Here is a 21,834-nt window from a genome sequence, read left to right as displayed (position 1 = left end):
GTTGGCATCATGTTTATGTGTATTCTCTGCAACTTACTGTGGAGATAAGCCCTGCTCCCCACCCCCAGCCCACCAGCTCCAGCCCTTGGTAGCCGAGTCTGGCCCCTGACAATGTTTAGCCACGTGCTTCAGTTAGCAGGCTCCCCACGCCAAGCTCTGCACTCGGAAGCTATAAATTAATGTTTAAAGTGGCCTGTGAGGATTCTTTTCTTTTTTATTTGGAGGCTGCCGACATCAAACCTTCAATGCAGCTTAGATACTTCCTGGGCATCCAAATTAATCACCGTCCCCTTGTGTGAAGAGTTCCCTGTGTCTGTGGCCTTAGGCAGCTGCTTGAGCCCGTGAGGTCCTTTTGGCCACTGAAAGTTTAATTTCAGGAGGGAGTATGTGTGTGGCGAACCTGCTATTGGTTCATTATTATTGAATTAGTTCATAAAGAAATAGTCAAGAGCTTGATGCTCTCAGGATGCTCCAGGGCATGTTTACAAATTAAACAGCTTTTTAAAAAACCATAACATTTATAAATGTACCAGCAATATTTAAAAGACCTATGAGGGAATTGGTAACATAGAAAGATGGGTTTAGCATGTATCTGAAAATCTGCCTACTCTAGGCTGAAACTTCCAAATTTGCAGGATTTTTCTTTCCCCAATTCCATATTCCATAAGTATATTTTACAGGAATGCATTAAGACCATAGAGGTCAAGAGTAAGCCTTGAGTTTTATGAACTGAATTGAATGGCAAGTAAGAATATGTATTCTTATTAAGAATCTTCTTTCTCATCAAGTAAGTTCCTGATACATAATAATACATACTCATTAAAAAATTGAGAAATAAGTGAATGAAAAAACTAAAATAAAAGATTCATAGTCACTTTTTATTTGTCCTCCTAAATACCCGGAGTTTAAATGTAGCAGGCCTCAGGGTGTTACTGTGATTCCTCCAGTCCTATATGTTTGTCCCTGTCTATGGGAAAGAGACACCCTTGGCTGCAAGGGCTCTTGCTTTCAGTGCTCTGCAGTATGCATTTAAAAAATATGAATAAAGATGATTATTAGGCAAATATTTTGTTCTTTCAATTCTTAATTAAAAATAATTTCAAACAAAAAGTTGCAGTAATAAAAAAGAGTACAGAGAAACCCATATAATTTTCAAATTACTTCATTTGCTTTATCATATGTCCTCTCTCTCTCTAGATATTTATTTATAGATAGATAGATATTATATATATATATATATATATATATATATATATATATATATATATATATATATATATATTAGCAGAGAGAGCGAAGGGGAGGGAACTTTTTTCTGAGCCATTTGAGAATAAGTTGTATACATCAAGTTTTGTTTTGTTTTTAGATCTCTTTAAAAAACCTCATAACTGCTCCTCTTCATGGACATCTGTAGTAAAACACGAAGGATTTATACAATCTGAAGAGAAACCAGAGTATTATCAGGCACACATTTTATTCTGAAGATAAAAATAAGAACATTTGTCTGTCTCCCAACTTTATAAAGTTTTAAATGAACAATGAAAGAACATATGTTATTATCATATCTGCTAAGCTGAACATTCTTTTAAAAATCTGTCAGGTCGTTTTTTCTGATAGAACATGAACCCGGGGCCTCATCAGATTTGATTCTACTGAAATGTATTTCTTAGAGGAAAAACAGCCTAGGTGTCTGACATAAGTCTGTAGTCAGCTATAATGGTTAATGTGCAACCTCCCTTCAAAAATCTGTTTTACAAGCAGAATGTTGACACGATTTTAATTATAGCACTCAAGTGAGCACTGATATAATTTTTAATATTCCTCCATGGTAACGTTTCCATTGTTCTGGTGGAGGAAAATGCTCTGGTCCTGAGTCCCTAGTTTCTGGTGCTTTTGGATTTTATAGGTATGTTGTCTTTTTGAGAATGTTATCTTTTTGAACAGAAAATTTTCATCTGGTCACAAAGAAGAGAATATGACTATAAAATTTGGTGCATTTATTTATTAATATGATTTTTTCTCTCTATGGTAGTCATGATTCTGGTTTAATATGTCACTGCCTGGACCTTGCATGACTCACCTTAAAGAGATGAGCTTCTATGTAGTTTAACCCCTGCTCACTGGCCCTTGGGGAACTTTTCACATTTATCATCTGAAGAAGATGTGATAATAAAATGGTATATTGCTAAAGTTTTATGCTTCTGCTTATTAGAATTTAAGGCATTATAAAAATAATCTATAAAATAGTCAATGCAACTTCCCTTGGAGGGCGTATATTAGAAGATGGACAGTATGCTTGCCACCCTTTAGAAACAAAAAATTCCTGTCCAGGCATTGTCCCTCATGCTATTGAAGCGCACTTCTGTGGCTTCCCACTCCTTGCTGCCCAAGAGTTCTCTGACATGCCTGGCACTTTGGTGGAGGTTCAGGAATGCCAGGTCTCTGTTGGTTTGCTCTTGTGCCCTCCCTTTATCCCTTTCTGAAACTGCGGAATGCATGCTGCCTTATGGGCACTGAGGGGAGACTGGTGCCCTGGTTTGTCTCAGTGGCATGACAGGACTGGCAAGGATATAGGCATGTGTGCTCCTGCCACAGGGAGGGCTCAGTGTGCCCCTACAGCAAAACTATCTGCAACCAAGTTTTAAGCAGGAAAACAATTACAGCTACCCCTGGCTGAGAAGCAGAATAAGGCTGTGGGCAAAAATACCAGTCTTTGCTTATTCCGCTCTGGCTGAGAAGTTCTGTGAAATAGTCATTGCTTTCAGACAATGTTGTGAGCACTTTATCTTTTGTTAGTGTTGGTTAAAAAGATTTGATCACTCATCTGACGAGAACTGCTGTGGTAAAGGGCATTTATAGATACAGTTGACACTTGTACATTGTGAAGCTTAGGGGCGCTGACCTCCCATGCAGTTGAAAATCCACATATAACTTTTGATGTCCCTTAACTTACTTACCGTTTCCCTTAGTACCCATGGGGGATTGGTTCCAGGTACCCCCAAGGATACCAAATCTACAAATGCTCATGTCCCTTACATAAATGGCATTGGACAATGCATACAGTCGGCCCTCCACATCCATGGATTCCCAACCGTGGATCAAAAGCCCTGTCTTGAGATGCTTGAACCAAATGCACTCTAAAGTTTCTTCTTGCCCTAGTATTTTATTATGTATTTGAGGGCTTAAAAGACTACGGTGGTTATTGCATTGCCAAGGATCTCAAGGAGAGGTGGCAGCACCAACTACCTGAGGGAGTAAAACAAGAATTGTATGTACACTGCATGCCGCCATGTGGAGTTGAGAGCTTATGAGGGCTTTATATAGGGAAGCTACAAAGATGAGATAATAAATTAGGAAACTGAAGCCTGTGCTAGATAAATAAAAATATATAAGAATTGATATTGTTTGTTCAAGAGAAAGAGCTTAAGAATATCCTAGGAATTTTCAATGTATGCGACAAGTATTTATAGCCTACTATGTACCAGCCACTGTTCTCATTGAAGATCTGAGGATGAGTTGATGTACAAATTTTTTTGCAGCTTCCTAATGGTTTTTATACTGTATTTGAAAACAGCCTTAGGCAGGAATTTCATAATTTCAAGGCCAAACTAAATATCATCTTAGCTACAATCTGCATCCCCCTAAAGGAATTGCAAGCTGAGGGGGACAGACCATTTTTGCATAATATACATACTTTCATTACGAACATTTGAGAGCTTGTTTGGAGGTTCTAGCAGGGGAGCGCAGCTACTCGTATACCCTTGACCGAAGACCGGTCCTCTCCTCGGGGGGGGAAGGTCGTCCTCTTCGACCGAGCGCGCAGCTTCGGGAGGGACGCACATGGATCGGTGAGGGAGGAGGGTGACACCCGCCTAGCCAGCCAGATCAGCCGAATCAACCCTGGCGATCAATGGGGTGACAGATGTCATAGCCAGATCGCCCTCACATCCTCATTACGAACATTTGAATACAGACTTTCTATACACACATTTCCTATATAATAAAAATGTACATGGCATGAGTATACGTCGCTGTATAAATATAGAGTTTTAGAAATCTTGAACCCGTGCTTCCTGTTCACATCAGCTTCTCTTCTTCCTCCCCAATCAGGTCCATCATTTAAGAGTTGGGCAAAAGGGACAAGTGTCATTTGTGTTGGTCTGGGCCCAGAATTTGATGCACTCCTTATGTAACACATGGGTACATGCCATTGGAGGCAGCTCGCTGGGCTGGACCAGCTTCTGGCACAAGAGACACAGCTTACAGGTAGCTGGATCATGTGAAGACCTTCCAGGATATGAAACTTGTGCAGAAGGCAAGAACATTGGGGTATTGATTTGGGCCAATGGAGCAGGGAACAAGGCCCGGATCCGACCGAGTGGCTGAGCACTTGCTGAGACTTGCACTGTAGCAGATGCTTCTTTAGGAAGCAACAGTTTTCCACTAGGATAAGATCAACTAGATTGGGTCAGGCAGGGTGCTTGGATGATGCCCTGTGGTCCTTGGAGATGACAGTCCCCTGTGTTTCAGATGGTTAAGGAAACATCTTGCCTAATGGTCATCTTTCCTAAGTACTCTTTATTGTGTCCTCCCAGACTGAATCCTTTATTTCTTTCCCACTCTTGCTGGCTTGTCACCAAAAAGTGGGAGATAAGACTTGCACTGAATGCTCCATTTCCCTTCCAGTCAAAATATGCTAGAGTTTAGGGTGATGGGGATGTCATCCTACCAGAATAAGTAAGGTAGAATAGGATTTCAACCTTCCCTGAGAACATAACCATCAAAATACACTACAAAGCGAACTGTGTATTTGGATTCTATGATGCCCCAATGATGAATCCGCCTTCTGCTTACGGTAGACTCTAAACCCCTTAAATGGTGTCCAGCATTCCCTCCACCACCTTGCCTGTACTAGTAGTGCAGCATGGCAAGCAATAGGGAGTGCTAGGTGGGGTTCACAGTGGAGAAGTGATTTTGACGTAGCCCATTGTTTTAAATTTTTTGACAGTGCTTTCATTATTTGGATAAATAAGAGTTATCCATGGTTTCAGTGTTTTTTCTCTTTTACACTTTCAAGAAAGTAAAAACAGTACAATAACACTATTATATTTATCTATGATTGTAAAAGCAAAACTGCATGGAGCGATCATACGACTTGCCTTGTGCTATCAGAATCAGTTGTTGAGTTATAGACCTTATAGAACCAAGGTCTCAAAATATTGTCTTAACCATAGTAAGATCTTACCCACATCTTACTATGTAGGAAATATGCTGTGTTACCCATAATAATAAGCTATAAGTATCCTGTATCTTTACTAAAGCATCCTACTTAGACTTTATTGATTTAAACCTTCTTAAATTGGAAACAACATACTTAATTTAGTCTAATAAAGCAGCAATTTTCTAATTCATGAATGGGAGGAAAACTATCTAAAACTTTCCTGTTTAAAGGGTGGTCCGTGTCCCAGAGCATACACATCAACTGGAGACAGTTAGAAATGCAGACTCCCGATCCCCTCCACCTTCACCTATTGAATTAGAACCTACATTTTAACCAGAAACCCCAGGTAATTCTTGCACATTTTAAGTGTGAGAAGCACTGGAGTTAAATCTATATATATGGAAGCCTAAGTGACCGGCCGACTGGCTGACCGGCGGTAGCTATGACGTGCACTGACCACCAGGGGGCAGGCGCTTGACACAGGAGATGCCGAGCAACAGCAACTTTGCAGAGTACCCTCTCACACTCTGGGACCCCTCGGGGGATGTCAGACTGCCTGTTTCGGCACGATCCCCGCAGGCCAGGTCCAGGGACCCCACCAGTGCATGAATCTGTGCACCGGGCCTCTAGTTTATAAATAATACTATGTCCAGATGAGATTGTTTTGAAGCTGGGGGCAAAATAGTTCATTGTAATTCATATTTACCTTTGATCTGGAGAAAAGGTAAACCCAAGTATGAATGACTTGTGTACTCTGAAACTATTTAAAAATGATAGAGTGTGAAAATTATAAAATCTGTGAGAAGTTAGAAATATTGGCTAGAAATAAGATCAAGATAATCCCAGAAAATGCAATCTAAATGTATGTGCACAAAGTCTTTTTTTAATGCACAGTAATTGGGAAATTTGAGTGTGGAAAGCATCTTGATACCTGTGTATATGTGACATAGCAGTAGACAGAAAACCAGAATTTAATCAGTAATAGATGAAGGTGGCCACTTTCCACTGCCAATTTGATTCATGAGAGATTTTCTTAAAGGCAGAGAGCCTAGTTGTGGCTGGTATACTTCTTCTCACACAGTAAGTGATACTGTTTGGTAGAAAGATAAAGGTAAACTGGAGAGTGTTAAGAGATGGGCTGGAAGATCGATTATGGTATAGGGAGAACTGATTTATGAGGAAAGAGAAAAATAATTATATGGGCAGCCCTGTGCTGTAAAAAGGGACTATGGAGACATGGGTATTTGTCTAATGTTTTTCCAGTGCTGTTTCCTGTAGCATCCACATGAAAGATGCAGAAACATTGGGATGTAAGAAATTTGTTACAAAGCAAAGCAATATCAGCTGGAATTAGTCTGTTAAATTAGGAGCAATATTAAATATTAAGTTTTAGAAAATTTTACCTGGTGCATGAGAAATTACTTTGAGTGGGATGACTTTATCACTGACAACTTTTGAAAGCTCTGTGGGCAAAGAATAGGAAATCATTTACTAAGTTGTTGAATTATCTTCTCAGGGAAATAATTGGAACCCCATCCCTAGAAACTTCTAAATGATGGTGGAGAAAACCCAGGATGCTGCCTGTGGGAAGTCTCCATGTCTGGCAGAGACCTTTTGATGAGTGACCTTTTCCTTCTGCAATCCCTTTGATTATTGCTGCTGTTACCATACACAGATCTTTTTTTAATGATGTTTCTATCTTATTTAAATTAAAAATGCCAGTATCTAGACACACAGCTACAGAGTGTCACTCATCTGCCCTCCATGATGTCTGCCTCCTTGGCCTTGGCAGGTTACCTGCACCCAGTGACATTCCCTTGCCACTTCTCCAAATTTCGGAACTCATTAAAAGATGCATTTCAGTGCCTATTGAAAGCAAATTCACTGCCTATATTATCTCCATTCAGAAAGCTAAAAAGATAAGCCCAAAATATGTGTTGCCTTTTGGAGCCATTTGTCAAATGGACACAGAAACTCAGGAAGTCTGAAATCATCTAGTGCAGTGGTTCTCAACCTTCTGGCCCTTTAAATACAGCTCCTCATGTTGTGACCCCCAACCATAAAATTATTTTCGTTGCTACTTCATAACTGTAATGTTGCTACTGTTATGAATCGTAATGTAAATATCTGATATGCAGGATGGTCTTAGGCGACCCCTGTGAAAGGGTCATTCGACCGCCAAAGGGGTCGCGACCCACAGGTTGAGAACCACTGATCTAGTGTTTTGGAGAGTTTAGTGATCCTTGTTACGAGGACAGAAAGCAAGTAAAAAAAAAAATTATTCAGTATTCTAATTCATTACTTTACTTCTTTAAAAAATTGATTTCAGAGAGGAAAGGAGAGGGAGAGAGAGATAGAAACATCAATGATGAGAGAGAATACTTGATGGTCTTCCTCCTGCACACCCCCAACTCGGGATCTAGCCCTCAACCCGGGCCTGTGCCCTAACTGGGAATTGAACCTTGACCTCCCGGTTCATAGGTTGATGTGCATATGATGATGAGCCACACCAGCTGGGCCATTACTTTACTTTTCCATGCTGTTCCTTCAGACCCACATTTGTATTGCCTGGGAGATTGAGTTTAATATAGGTGCTGCACAGAATTGTTCATATCAAATATGGTGACTGGAGATATTAGATATACTTCTTTATGCTAATGTGTGGACAAGTTTGCCAAACTTAAATATTAACTCACATTAATTAAATTTCTTCGGGTGCTCCATAACATGAATTAGTGTTTTGTTGATGGTATTTTCTAAACTATTGTTCAGTTTTGTTATTTATGGCTTAATGCACCTACTTTAGTTTAAGACATTCTCTTTATCTGTAGCCATAAGTTCTTACAACTTTTTTTCCTGAAAGTGATCTGGGCCTAAATAAAAAGGTTAGGATTACATTGTGCTATGTTGTTCATAATACAAAGATAATCTCTTCTATATCCTGTTTCTGGGGGAAAGGCTCTAACAAATTGCCAATATCTTACATGGGCAAATAACAACTGTCTTGAAGATGAAAACTAATTGAGAAAAAAATTTAAATTGATAGATTTCAATCTTCCTTTTTCTTCTCTTGCTTCCTGACTGATATACTAACCAAAGGGGCAGGGGAAAAAGTCCTTTTCCTTTCTAAATCATTCTACTAGTGTCATATTGATTTTCTCTCAAGTATACCCTGTGGTCTCAGATGATCACATATTTTCCTACATTACTTACATTGATACAGCACCTTGACTCATGGGCTGACATACATTGCTTGAACTGTGATGACACCACTCACCATTGACATTTCCTGGGGGTGGGGTGTATCAGGCCTCTTTTGCATGAAATGTAAGGGAACAGGCTGCCTCACCACAATATTTTTATTCTTTGAAAAGTGATTATTGCCCGGCTGGTATGGCTCAGTGGTTGACCGTCGACCTATGAACTAGGAGATCATGTTTGATTCCCAGTCAGAGCACATGCACTGGCTGCAGGCTCAATCCCCAGTGGGAGGCAGCCAATCAATGATTCTCTCTCATCATTGATGTTTCTATCTCTCCCTCTCCTTTCTCCCTTCCTCTCTGAAATCAATAAAAATATTTTTTAAAATAAAATAAAAAGTGATTATTGTTCGCTCCAAGTGATAGCTTAAAGTCCCCATTACTGTTGCTTAACATTGTTTCTAACGCCTACAACAATGTCTTGAGTTCTTTTATGTTGTTTTGTGGGGGAGGAGGGGGGTTGCTGATGCAGGGGGAGAAAATTCTCAACAGGCATCAAAATATGATTTGTAAGAAAAAAATGTTAAGTGTCTGAAAGAATACACAGTGGCCTTCTACATGCCCTTGTTTAGGCTCTCTTTCTTACCTTTGTATTGCCCTCTCCCCTCCCCTCCCTCTGTTTCAGCTAGCCGTGAGGTGGTTGGAACACAACTGCCATTACCAGTACATGGATGAGCTCCTGCAGTATATCCGCTTTGGCCTGATGGATGTGGATACTCTCCATACAGTTGCCCTGTCCCACCCCCTCGTCCAGGCAAGTGAGACTGCAACGGCTCTTGTCAATGAGGCCCTGGAGTACCACCAGAGCATCTATGCACAGCCCGTGTGGCAGACCTGCAGGACCAAACCCAGGTTCCAGTCAGACACTCTGTATATCATCGGCGGGAAGAAGCGCGAGGTCTGTAAAGTCAAGGAACTTCGGTACTTCAATCCTGTGGACCAGGAGAACGCTCTCATAGCTGCCATTGCCAACTGGAGCGAGCTGGCCCCCATGCCCGTGGGAAGGAGCCACCACTGTGTGGCCGTCATGGGGGACTTTCTGTTTGTGGCAGGAGGGGAAGTGGAGCACGCCACTGGCCGGACGTGTGCTGTGAGGACTGCCTGTCGCTATGACCCCCGCAGTAATTCCTGGGCAGAGATCGCGCCCATGAAAAACTGTCGGGAGCATTTTGTGCTGGGTGCCATGGACGAATACCTCTATGCAGTTGGGGGCAGAAATGAGCTGCGCCAGGTTCTGCCCACAGTCGAGAGATATTGCCCCAAGAAGAACAAGTGGACTTTTGTGCAGTCCTTTGACAGGTCCCTTTCCTGTCACGCTGGCTACGTGGCGGACGGCCTTCTCTGGATATCAGGTAGAAAATGCCTCCTGTGTTGGATTTGTCAAGAAACACTTTCATTGTGGGATAAATTTAAAAGTCAAGCTTTGGTAGTGTGGCCATGTGTAATTGGATGAATGAGCCAAAACTGCCATTTTTGGCTAATTAACATTCATTGATTGAGTACCTACTCAATATAGAATTATGACTTTCTGAGTGATTAGTGAAGGAAAAATTCAAGATGGGAGTTAATAGCCCATCACACCTCTTTTTTGACCAAACCTTCTGTTGTTTAGATTGTCAGCTTTTGATATTCATGGATTGCATTGCACACCTTTCCTTATACCTTTACCCTGGGCTGCCTGACTATGAGTCTTTCATCAAAGCCAGGGCAGGCAAAATAAAAGCCCCGGAAACCCATTTTGATGGGTATAGCAATGGGTATCCAGGTAAGAGAACTGCTGTGCATTGAGGGAAGGGATTGAAACTATTGGCTAAAGTAATGTTTTATATTACCTGTGTAGTGACTCATGGCATCCTAATCCTTCATTCCTAATTAGTCTTCCATTCTTTCTGATCATTTGGCAGGCATTATTATTTTAGTTTCCTTTTTTCGTCATTTTTTTAAAAAGCCTTTTGATGATGAAAAAAGTAGAGAGGTTAGTGTCATGAACTTCATGTACCCATGAGCCTAGCTCCAGGAGTTATTCACTTGCTTCCACTCTTGTTTCATCCACATCCACATACTTCTTCAAATTCCCCAGGGCTGCCTCTTCACTTGTGCAGAAGGAGTCGTCGGGGCATATGTATTAACATCCCAGTATCAACCTGTGTTTCCAGTTCTGTTATTGCAGCGGTTCTCAACCTGTGGGTCGCGACTCCTTTGGCGGTCAAACGACCCTTTCACAGGGGTCGCCAAGACCATCCTGCATATCAGATATTTACATTACGATTCATAACATTAGCAACATTACAGTTATGGAGTAGCAACGAAAATAATTTTATGGTTGGGTCACAACATGAGGAACTATATTTAAAGGGCCAGAAGGTTGAGAACCACTGTATTATTGAAAAGACCTAAAATGTTCTCCTTTGAAAAGTTTGCCTATTGGGGAAGAAAGTTGTATCTTCTCTTAGTTGGAGGATACTCAAGCACTTAAGCCCTGACGTGATGTTAAACAACCCAAATAGAACTTGAATTTCTATCTCAAGGTCAAAGAGGAAAATCAAATACTGTAAGTTTTCAATTAATGACATCAATCGGGTCTGTGACTTTAACCAAAATGACATAGAAGGAAACCTATTTTACCATGGGTGGTTGATATAAACAAGAGTTAAGTTCCTATGGCATCTCAACTACATTCTAACAACGTGACATTGAACGAAATGATGTTATTTGAGGACCTGCTGTACTAAGAGTAATTCTGAGATGTTTGCAGGGAGAAGAAACACTCATTTTTAAGTACACCTGTGAATGCTTCTCAGCTGCCTTCAACAGTCTCCCCTAGTGGTTTATCTTCTGCTCTGACAACATTTTCCCTTGCATTTAAACTAAATTTGTTTGGACTCTGCCCATTTTTTCCTTCTGCTGTCCTCAGTAACCAAGGAGAAAGCCACAGTCTCGCTTTTCGTGGGTAGTGCCTCAATTATTTGCAATTTACCAATTTTCACTGAAGAACCCAGCTTATGTCAGGGCTTAAGTGCTTGGTAATGAATGAATGAAGCTGAGATTATGACTAAAGAAGAGGATAATGAGGTGGACCCAACAATTACTGATCCTATATACCAAACAAACATTAGATATAAGTGTACATGTTAATATATGTGTGTGTGTGTGTGTGTGTGTGTGTATAGCAGTAATATGCAAATGAGGTCAAGACTCCATAACGGTCATGACCAGCTCAGGAGGAGGGGCCGGACGTGGGCCCGAGCCTGAGAGAACAACACGCAGGTGCAGCCTGGAGCCTGAGAGATCAACACAGAGCGGCACCTGCTCCAAGCCTCAGATGCGGTTGGTGGCAGGCCCCCAGTGGGGACACACACACACACACACACACACACACACACACACACGGTGCCTGCTCCGAGCCTCCCCCTAAGCCATCAGTAGGACATCCCCTGAGGGCTCCCAGACTGTGAGAGGGGGCAGGCTGGGCTGAGGGACCCCCCAACCCCAGTGCACGAATTTCGTGCACTGGGCCTCTAGTATTTCAATAAAAGCCTCATGTGATTTGTTCCTTTCTCTTTAAGTATAAATTTCAATAGTTAAAAAAATAACTACCAGGGCTGTAACCCTTTGCTGAAGAAACTTCAAAGTTGGCTATAAATAAGTCTTCGGTATAGAAAGAACAGAAATCTACCCGACTTGGATAACAAAACAATGATGAATCTAATGTAATTTATGAACTTAATGTAATTTATATTTTCTTCCAATTTATATTCCTTCCATTGACTCATTTAGTTTTCATATGTCGTTAATGTACTGCATTCCTACATTAACAACATCTTCTGAATTTTGCATGAATTTCCTACAAATAGTTGTATAAATATTTCTCTTTTTTTTTTACTACAAAACTAGCTTTTTTAAAAATGCTGGAGTTTCCCTTACATAGTCTTAAGGATATAACTACTTAGTACTTTCTTTAGTGAAGCCTCAAAAAGGCACTGAAGCTTACCTTAGACTGGCTATAGCTATCACCTGGTAGCAAGCTGACTTCTACTTCAGTATGGGTCCATATAATTCCATTTTATTAAATGCATTGACTTATTACAGACCTTATTGCTATATCACTCTGTTTTTTTCCTACTGTAAAAAGAAATACATTTTCTTTGTTCCTTTTTTTTTTTTCCACTAATGTACGCTGCCTGTGTTAACCATACTTAATGAAAACAATCACAATTTTCTCAGGTTTGTTTCTCCCTACTGTGTACTTGAGATGAAAAACACACTTCCCTGTGTATAGTGCAGTACTTTTAATTGGAAAGAGGAGGAAATCACCAGTGACATTTCTAATACCTTAAGTCGTCTGCCTCTTTTTTCAAGCCCAGCTTATAATAAATCAGTTGTGAATCTAACCATGGATAGGGTGGGCGGGCAACAAGATTTGCTAATGGGCCCCTTTTAAAAAAGACAGATATATTTCACCCTGACTATCACTGATTTCGAAGAGTTACCCTGATTTATTGGAGCAGATGAAACTGTTTGAGGCTATTCCTTATCCTTTACTAAATAATCAATTATTTCCAATTTAATTGATGGGGGATTGGGTCATTGACATTCTTCTGGTATTTTGCAAGCTTTGCCTGAGGTAAGGTAGTACGGATTATAGAATGTGGATTTGGGCCTCAATTTTGTGCCCGAGAACACATGAATGTTCTTTGGAGACTCATAATTTTCTGTGTGCCCTTTTTTTCCTCAAACCCCCTTCCCTTTCTCTGTTCGTTTTGGGGTCAGGACACCTTGAACATCTTTTCATGGTTTTTAAAGTGAGGCAAGGAGAGATGAATTCAGAAAATCAGGCTGTATGGATATGCCCATTAGCATTTGATTTAGGATATTAGAGACAGTCGTATTTTACAGGCTCCTGTAGTATTTGCCATTGTGACCCAATTCACAAATGCTGCACATCATTTCCACTTGAAATTCACAATACCGAAATAAAATAAGAATTAAACATCCTCCAGTTGTGCTTTGAAAGGTCTGCTCTCCATTGTGAGGTATTGTCTGTGAAGTACTAAAAAGATCCTTTTGTGTGTGTGTGTGAGTGAAAGTTAATCCTGAATTCATCTTGCAGAACAACTTACCTTTCCATTTTTGTCAAAAAGCATCAGGATAATGGGCAGCTAATGAAAAAATCAGTTTATTTTTAAAACTATAAAAATAAGACAAATGCTACTGCATTTGCCCAAATGCAGTGTTTAGTGCTTTCTTGATCCTTTGGTGAATGCTGCATTCTTATTAAGACTAATGCTGGCTCATAGATAAATAAGATTAATTCAGCAAACATACTTCCGGCCCTCTAGGAGCTGACAGTCAAAGATTTTTGCAGATATTTCATTAATGAGAGAATAGTTGTTAAAGCTTCTTTAACTCTCTAGAAGATATGTTTAGTTTTATGTTGATTAAATTTAGATGAAGCTTGCATTGCCCCATTTTAAATAACTTTAATTTATTCAAACCTACTAAAGGGGCTTTGGCTTTTCTAGTATTCATTAAAATTAGAACTATGTAAATTTTCATTAACATTATTTTAATGCCATAGCTTTAGCTTTAGTCTATCTGTGTAAATACTATGCTTGCATCTAAAAAATTATATACAAAATATTGGGAACTAACAGATGGCATGGCAGAGGCTGGGTTGTGGTGCACTGAGGTCACAGACTAGGGTCACACACATGAAACTTGCTCCACTTCTTACCAACCAGGAGATGCTGAGCAAGGTTCCTAGGCTTGTTAAGTCTTATTCAGGCTAGTGCTGGAGGGACAAAGGAGAGGAAGACATAGGTCTTATGCTGGGGCTCTTGGTATAGCAGAAGGAACAGACTTTTAAAAGATAATTATAGTACAGCATATGCTCTGTATGAGGGCAGAAGTCTTTCCTAGGTACAGAAATAGTGCAAGCAGGGAGGAATTAGTGCAAAGGGCATGAGAGATTTCAAACAATTTTGTAGCACCTTTAGTCCAACTAGGCCTCTGGTCCATTGGCTGCTTCCTACTTACTCATGAACCTTCCTGACCTCATGCTAGGGCTTCATGGTCCAATCATTTCAGTAATTCTCTTGCCCCCTGGCAAGCACCGTGCTAGACAAATTCAGTGGTCCACTTTGTCTGTGTCTGTGACTGGGCAGCAAGCCCCGGGGGAGGAGCCAGTTAGCAGGGGCTCCCCAAGACCTCTCTCCACTCTCCACTAGCATCCTCACTTCCCTCAAAACCCCCTCCCCTCAGACTCAGAGAGGGGATCTTGCCTTCTGTTTCTCAGAGCAAATGTAAGCGAGGAGGTTCTCACAGCAAATCTAGTGAGATACAAAGAGGTGGTGGAGAGTGTGAGGAGACAGATGGGCAAGAGGTGCTCTGGAGAGGGGACAAGGGCAGAAGGTTGGGAAACACGATTGAGGAAGATGCAGAGAAGGGGAACTAAGGATGTTACAGAAGGGCGGGTGAGTGGCATCCACTACTACAGGTCCGAAATATCTCCTCTGCATTTCTCAGTCAGGACCTACTTGGTAATTTCAGGGAAAGCCATGTCAGGGGAGTGGAGAAGGTTGAAACTAGAATGCAATGCTAGAAATTGGAGGCTAGAATGCAGTGTAAAAGGAAAGTGAGGAAGTGAAAACTGCATTCTAGCTTCCACTGCATTCTAGCTTCCACTTTAGACTAAACTTCACTCCCTGTATCTGATCTCACCAGACAGCTTTCTGATCATTATGCTCCTGCCGACAGGGAGAGAATGTGCTGTTTCTAGGTACACACATATTTCTGTCCATGTGACAGCACATCTTTTTTCATTGTAAATTAATAAATAGCATTTTGGCTTTAGGAAGAAAAAAGAGGATAGGAAGGAAAGAAAAAGAAGTAAGTTTGGTTGAGAAAAGAGAGAGTAGCCAGAGGAGGAAATCCAGGGTCAAAGGAGGGACTTTTTTTTTAAGGATGTTGAGTGCATTAAGCGAATGCATAAATAAGAGAAAGGAGAGGGTCAAATGGAAGGTGAAGGGAAGAGAGGCATCCTTGGTCACTAAATGCTGAGAGCACCTCCCAGGTGTCAGGAATAGTGGTAAGTCCGGGAGATTCAGTATTGACAGACACAGGGTCCCTAACAGGCAAGAAGAGATTGGGAGGGATTCAGTCTGGGACAGGAGGGGAGACCCCTCAAGCTCCAAACCTGGAGGGCAGGAGGCAATGCTGGATGTGGATACTGCCACAGGGGAGAGGCAGGAACCTGAGTAGGTGCCTTCTTAATGGAGTCAGTGAGAGACAGGGTTGCCTGTCGAGGTTGTGCAGTGTCAGGACTCGGTAGAGCTCCTGAAGGAAGTGGCCTTGGAAGAAGCCTCCGAGAGAAAACAGAGGAAAATGACCTATTATAAAGAGATGGTGCTAGAGCCCATACTGAGGTTGAGAACCACAAAAGTATGGCAACTCGGTTTGCAAATATCTGTCCTATTTTTGGTCCGTGCTCAGCAGAGAACTGGAGACGGCAGATCCTTGGATTCCATGATGATGGGTGGTTTTTAGTCTGGGAATACCTCAAGGATGCTGTTGGAAGAAGGTCAGCATGCTGGCATTCCCGGTAGGTGCGTGTCAAGGCTTAAGGTTTGCTTGACGGAGAACCAGGTGTGCTGAGGGAGTGAGCACAGAAGGCAGAGCGTTTGCTGCCCCTGGAGGTGGCTCCCACATGATGAAGTCACCTGCCTGGTAGAGGTTTGGAGCTTGATCACTTGGCCTGTCCACTTACAGGTTCCTAGCGAACCGGAATGTCCACTAAGATTAAAATCTTCTTTGCTGCTTCATTGTAGCAAGAAGCTGCCCTGGCAGTTACTTTTTCTCCTCTTTTTTCACTGCTGCCCCAACCTTTACTACTCCCCATCTGAAAGAGATTAAAACAAAACCACTGCAATATACAGACCATGTATCATAGAATTGTACACTTGAAACCTATATAATTTTATTAGCCAGTGTCACCCCAATAAATTTTATTAAATATAAATATAAAAAGCCCTAGCTGGTTTGGTTCAGTAGAGAGAGCATCGGCCTGCAGACGGAAGGGTCACAGGTTCGATTCCAGTCAAAGGCACATGCCCAGGTTGTGGGCTCAATCCCCAGTAGTGGACATGCAGGAGGCAGCTGATCAATGATTCTCTCTCACCATTGATGTTTCTCTCTCTCTCTATTTCTCTCTCTCTCTCTCTCTCTCTCTCTCTCTCTCTCTCTCTCTCTCTCTCTCTCCTCTCTGAAATAAGTAAAAATATTAAAAATAAATAAGTATAAAAATAAAAATATTTTAAAAAGCCACTATAGCTGAGATGGAAGCCAAACAATCAGATAACCTACTTTCTCCAAAATAATTAACAAAGCTTTCATCCTAGCTTGCTCCCCTGGAGAAATAGCACTTTATTTACCCTCAGATTACTGCTCAGAGAAAGAGGCTTAAAGTGGTTACATGATTTCCCAGATCACATAGTTAGTATTTTATAAAATTGGAATTTGTGCCTCTGGCTTCTGAAAACCATGTTTTCCCCATGAAACCACACAAACTAGTTGTTTATCACTACAACAAAGATCTCAAAACATGCCCACATGGTCAGAAGAAATTCCAAATGACATGATACACTGGAGAACAGTCAAACCTGGAGAGTTGTTTAGAATCAACAATCATTTGTTTGTCTTTTATGGTTTAACTGACTGTCTTTCCCAGGACAGTCATAACGTCTTCCTTTCTGTGGTTCTGTAGTTCAATTTCTAAACCATAAATGTAACACAAAGTTAAAAAGAAATTTAGTGATAATATGGAGCTAACTCTAAACTGCATCTGGTTTAGATTAGAACATTGTTTTCTGCAAGGATTACATGTTATATTTAATACTAGAGGCCCAGTGCATGAAATTTGTGCGTGGGTAGGGTCCCTAGGCCTAGCCTGCGATCAGGGCTGATCATGTTCCCGGTCTCCTCCTTCCTTCGCTCCCTCAGTGCCCCACCACCACTGCTGGTCACCTGCCATGTTCTGCGTCACCCCCTGGTGGTCAGCGCACATCATAGCAAGCAATTGAATTCCCAGTCTCCTGGTTGAACTCCAGAGGGGACAATTTGCCTATTAGCCTTTTATTATATAGGATAGTCATCCAGTGGCCTTTAAAATTGTTAGTTTAGTTAATTAGAAGAAGAAAAAAAAAGTCTAACCCATTGACTCCAGAATTCCTCTCAAGGAGAGAAAAGAGTAAAGCCTTTGGTTAGGTGATCCATTTGTGTCTATGAACCTAGAAAAAGAAGGTAGAATAGTGAGCTCAATTCCTCTACCTACGAATATGGGAAATAAGTCATTTTCTTTCTTCCTAAGAGGAGAGAAGATTAAAGCTTTATCATAGAAATGGGGAATGGCTGAATAATTGGTTAATGGCAGGAGGGTGATAAAAGAGCCAGCAACAACCCAGCTAAGCCAGGACAACAGAGACAAGCAGAAGTGACCTTCAGAGGTTAACCCTGCTAGGAACATGCAGAAATCTTTGGAGGCAGGATTTCAGCTTTCTGTAAAATGAGGAATGGGAGAGGGAATTTTATTAAGATTTTGAAGGGCAGCTGACATCTGCATTGAGGTAGATTTTACCCTTGTTTATCATTTCATTAATTTAAAATAGCACATTTGGCATACTTTACATATTTTGGGTCACAAGTTTATATCTGTTCACTCTAGGTAACATAAATACAATTTATTTTCAGCTGCATCAACCCTTCCTTTATAGTTTATAAATTTGAGACTTTCTTTGCAGATTTTGAGTATATTAATTAGTCATCCATTTGTGTGGTTTGCTCAAGTGTGACAGAAATAAAATGGATACTAGTTTTAATTTAATGCATGGATTAAGTATACTTCTGCTCGTGATGCTAATTTAGTAGAATGACTCTTGGCTTTAATTGTTTATTTAGCATTATAAACACTCCAAAAATATGGACAGTCTAATCTGTAAAATTGATAATAAAAAGCTTATTTTTTGCATTTATTGCAAATATTCCCATGATGTCCCTTTTATCAAGGACTAATAATGAGTTTGTTCCTATAAAAAATGATTAATATGAACTCACACCTAATATCAGGTCATTCTTTTGACAATTAGACCTTAAGTGTGAAGGTTTAGTCTTTTGAGAACTAGAGTGATTTTACAGAGTAGATGCTTAAACTATTGAAGGAAACAGCCTTTGATATCCTTGTAAGCCAGCCAGTAATTCTGGTTATTAGAAAAAAAGGGTTATAAGAAATCTATTTCATAATACAAAATTAGTTCATTATTAATTTCGTATTCCATACTTACTTAGTTATTTTTTTCTATATTCCCTACATACTCATTTGTACCTTTTATGAAACTTTCATAACAAACTAGTACAGTATTGTAGTAAACTTCCCTTTGTAGATTGTCTCTATACCGTGCACTATAGTTCATCTGAAACCAATGAGAAATGTCATCATCTGTGTTGATTATAAGGAACCTGAGTTTGGCTGTGTTAAATGGTCCCCCCAAGAATAGAGTCATAAGTGAGCCTGTTGATAGCACAGCCTGTCCAGAAACTCTCCCCCTCGACGAGCGTGAAGCTGGGCACTGCAGGCCTCCAAGAGACTTGGCAGAGAACCTGAGTGGTTTTCCATGATCTTGAACTGGCCAGCAGAATTCCAGCTTGGAGCATCTCCCCCGAGGGCATGGGCACACTGGGTTTTTGCATCAGGGTGGGTACCAGTATTGTACTAGTGTGGGACTCTGTCAACAGAGGTATTTTCTGTCCTTGAAAAAAAATTAGCAGAGCTCCCAGACTTGACCTACCTTGATCACCAAATATTGAACGTTGTTTTTTTCTAAACACACAATTTTATAGACTCCACTAGCATTGACCAGTTGCTGCTCTTGAACAGAGTGGGTTTTGGAAGTCGGTGAATTCTCAGTAGTGCAGACAAAGATTGCTTGTTTGGCAGCCACCTGTCATCCTCTCTCCGGTACGCATTCATCCATTTGTCACAACACTTTGTAGGGAGGTGAACAGGGAAGCTTAAGAAAAATGCTTTCCTCTTGTCTTGATGATAGAAAGCATTGCTCACTGCTGGTAGCATGGTGGTAACTTTTCATTCCTTCTGGCAGTTTTTAAAGACTTATTTGACTTTGGGGGAACCTGCTGTATATCTTTAAGTCACAGTGCAAAAAAGTATAAGACAGGGTCGTTCATTTTCAATTTGGGTGGAAAGTCTTCACTTTGTCCGTGGCACTTCAAAGTTAGGGAAAACTTGGCTTTAAAAATGGATGCTGATACGAAATGGCATATTTAATGACAGATGTATCTATAGAAAGCTGTTAAGATGCAGATTATTCCCCCCTGGGGTGGGGGAGGGAGATCAAAACTGCCAATCTATAAAATATACTCGATGGCCTGGAATCTATCTTTGCAAGCCTTTGATTGCAGGGGACAGTGGAGCAGCATGTGGCATCATAACCCAGAGCAGACAAATCAGCTTGATGACTTTCAAAGCCAGGAACACCGCTGCAGGCAAGGGTACCCCGTCTGGGAGAAATTAAAACATATAGCGACTGTTATTAATTCCATATCTATTTTTGTATAGTCAAATCTGTATGCAAATCCTTAGCATCTCATTTCAGCAGATGAATCTGAAAGTGAGGAGTGTTATGTGAAGTGAATGTAATGACCAAGCTCTGCCGATGAGTAACACTGCCAGAGACAGGTGGACGGATAACTTGGGGGCTTTTTAAAAAACTTGTTTTGTAGTGAGAAGAAGTTTTTATTTATGTGCTCATTTGTAAATTACTTCAAAAGGAAACACAATAAAACCAATTTCTAAGGTTTTTCCTGGCAATCCTGACTTGGCAAAAGTTACAGCACTAGGTTTTTTGGGCACCTCCTGTGGTTTAACATTCTAGAAGTAATCAACCAAATTACTAACTAGGACTTCTGTCTCTACTCCCAACTAGTAACCCAGTATCTCATTTCTAAACATTGTCATGTGAGTGAAAATTTGTATGTGAGGGTAAGGAGTCTAATTACGGAGTGCAGATTTTAATGCAGCTGATGCAGCTGTGGAAGACAGTAAATAGTAATTCTGAAGAGGGTAAAGATAAACTGTGTGCCCTGCTTGGGAGAGAGGATGTAATAGCTACATTCTAATCCACTGGTGGTGCATTTAATCTATAATGGGCAGAGTTTGGTACATATAGTAGTGTAAATATTTTCAAATAGTGTCATAAACAGATAGTTTACTGCAGTAGATATTAATTCTGTCCCATATTTCTAAAACAAGTAGGTAAACCATCAGAGTTTTGAAATAGTGGGTGGGAGCTTTACCCTCTGTTCCCTCTCATTTGGAGAAATGATTATAGGTGAGCTGGCTATTAATCTGGTGGTTATGGCCCAGATCAAAACTTGGCAATCATTTTAATACCGAAGACTTGTGAGGTCTCAATAGGTTTGATTATTCTTGTGGAGAAAGAATTATTGGACATTCAGTTTTTAATCAGATAAGAAAAGGAAGGTTGGGAGGGAAAAGTAAACATACCGCTGTATTTATTTTGAGGTACATTTTCACTCCATGTAGGCACTTGAGCCTCAGCTTTCTCAAGTGTGTTTTCTTTTCATTTTTAAAATGAGACATTCAATGAGAAACACAAAAAAGGCTTTTTTTTGAGGGCAGGAAGCTCATTTCTCTCTGTTATTTGCATTTCCTCCTTGGACAAATCTTTCATTAAGCTTAAAAAGTGGTTGCAAGCTTCAGAGAGAATTACAAAAATAAAAAGCCCTCCAGTTAATAATAGCCATGGTCAATTACATGAAAGATATCATCTCCTTACCAGAGTTGAATGAGAGAGTAATGACTGACCTGGGCAGGTTCCCTCCCCTTCCTGTATCCATTAGTATTAATTGATTATTTCAGCTCAGTTGAGGGCTATGCACTAACCCTCTGCATTCTGGTTGACTTGACACCTGCCCATGGAGTTGATGGAGGTGACCTATTTAAAGTATCTGAACTGTCAAAGCAAAAGTGATAGTGGACAAAGTAAAACAGACAAGGAAGACTTTATTCAAGACTATGGCACTAGTGGAGAGAGACCAGAAAGCAGTCCGAAATCAACTCCTCTGAAAAAAAGAGGCAAGAGGGTTTTTGTTTTTTTTTAAAATATATTTTATTGATTTTTTTACAGAGAGGAAGGGAGAGAGACAGAGAGTTAGAAACATGGATCAGCTGCCTCCTGCACATCTCCTACTGGGGATGTGCCCGCAACCCAGGTACATGCCCTTGACCGGAATTGAACCTGGGACCTTTCAGTCCGCAGGCTG

General features: G+C 40.7%; 1 protein-coding gene across 1 annotated transcript in view; it reads left to right on the top strand.

Moving 5' to 3' along the window:
* KLHL32 (kelch like family member 32) overlaps nucleotides 1–21,834 on the top strand; it is a 189,831-nt gene that overhangs the window by 146,039 nt on the left and 21,958 nt on the right. Inside the window, exon 7 of the mRNA XM_059700895.1 lies at nucleotides 9,107–9,833. Within this exon, the coding sequence (XP_059556878.1) occupies nucleotides 9,107–9,833 (727 nt within the window). The remainder of the gene's footprint in view (nucleotides 1–9,106; nucleotides 9,834–21,834) is intronic.

This window comes from Myotis daubentonii, chromosome 6, assembly GCF_963259705.1.
Source record: "Myotis daubentonii chromosome 6, mMyoDau2.1, whole genome shotgun sequence".
In the NCBI taxonomy this organism is placed as follows: domain Eukaryota; kingdom Metazoa; phylum Chordata; class Mammalia; order Chiroptera; family Vespertilionidae; genus Myotis; species Myotis daubentonii.
The sequence above is the reverse complement of the archived record's forward strand: the minus strand, read 5'-3'. Positions and strand labels throughout refer to the sequence as shown.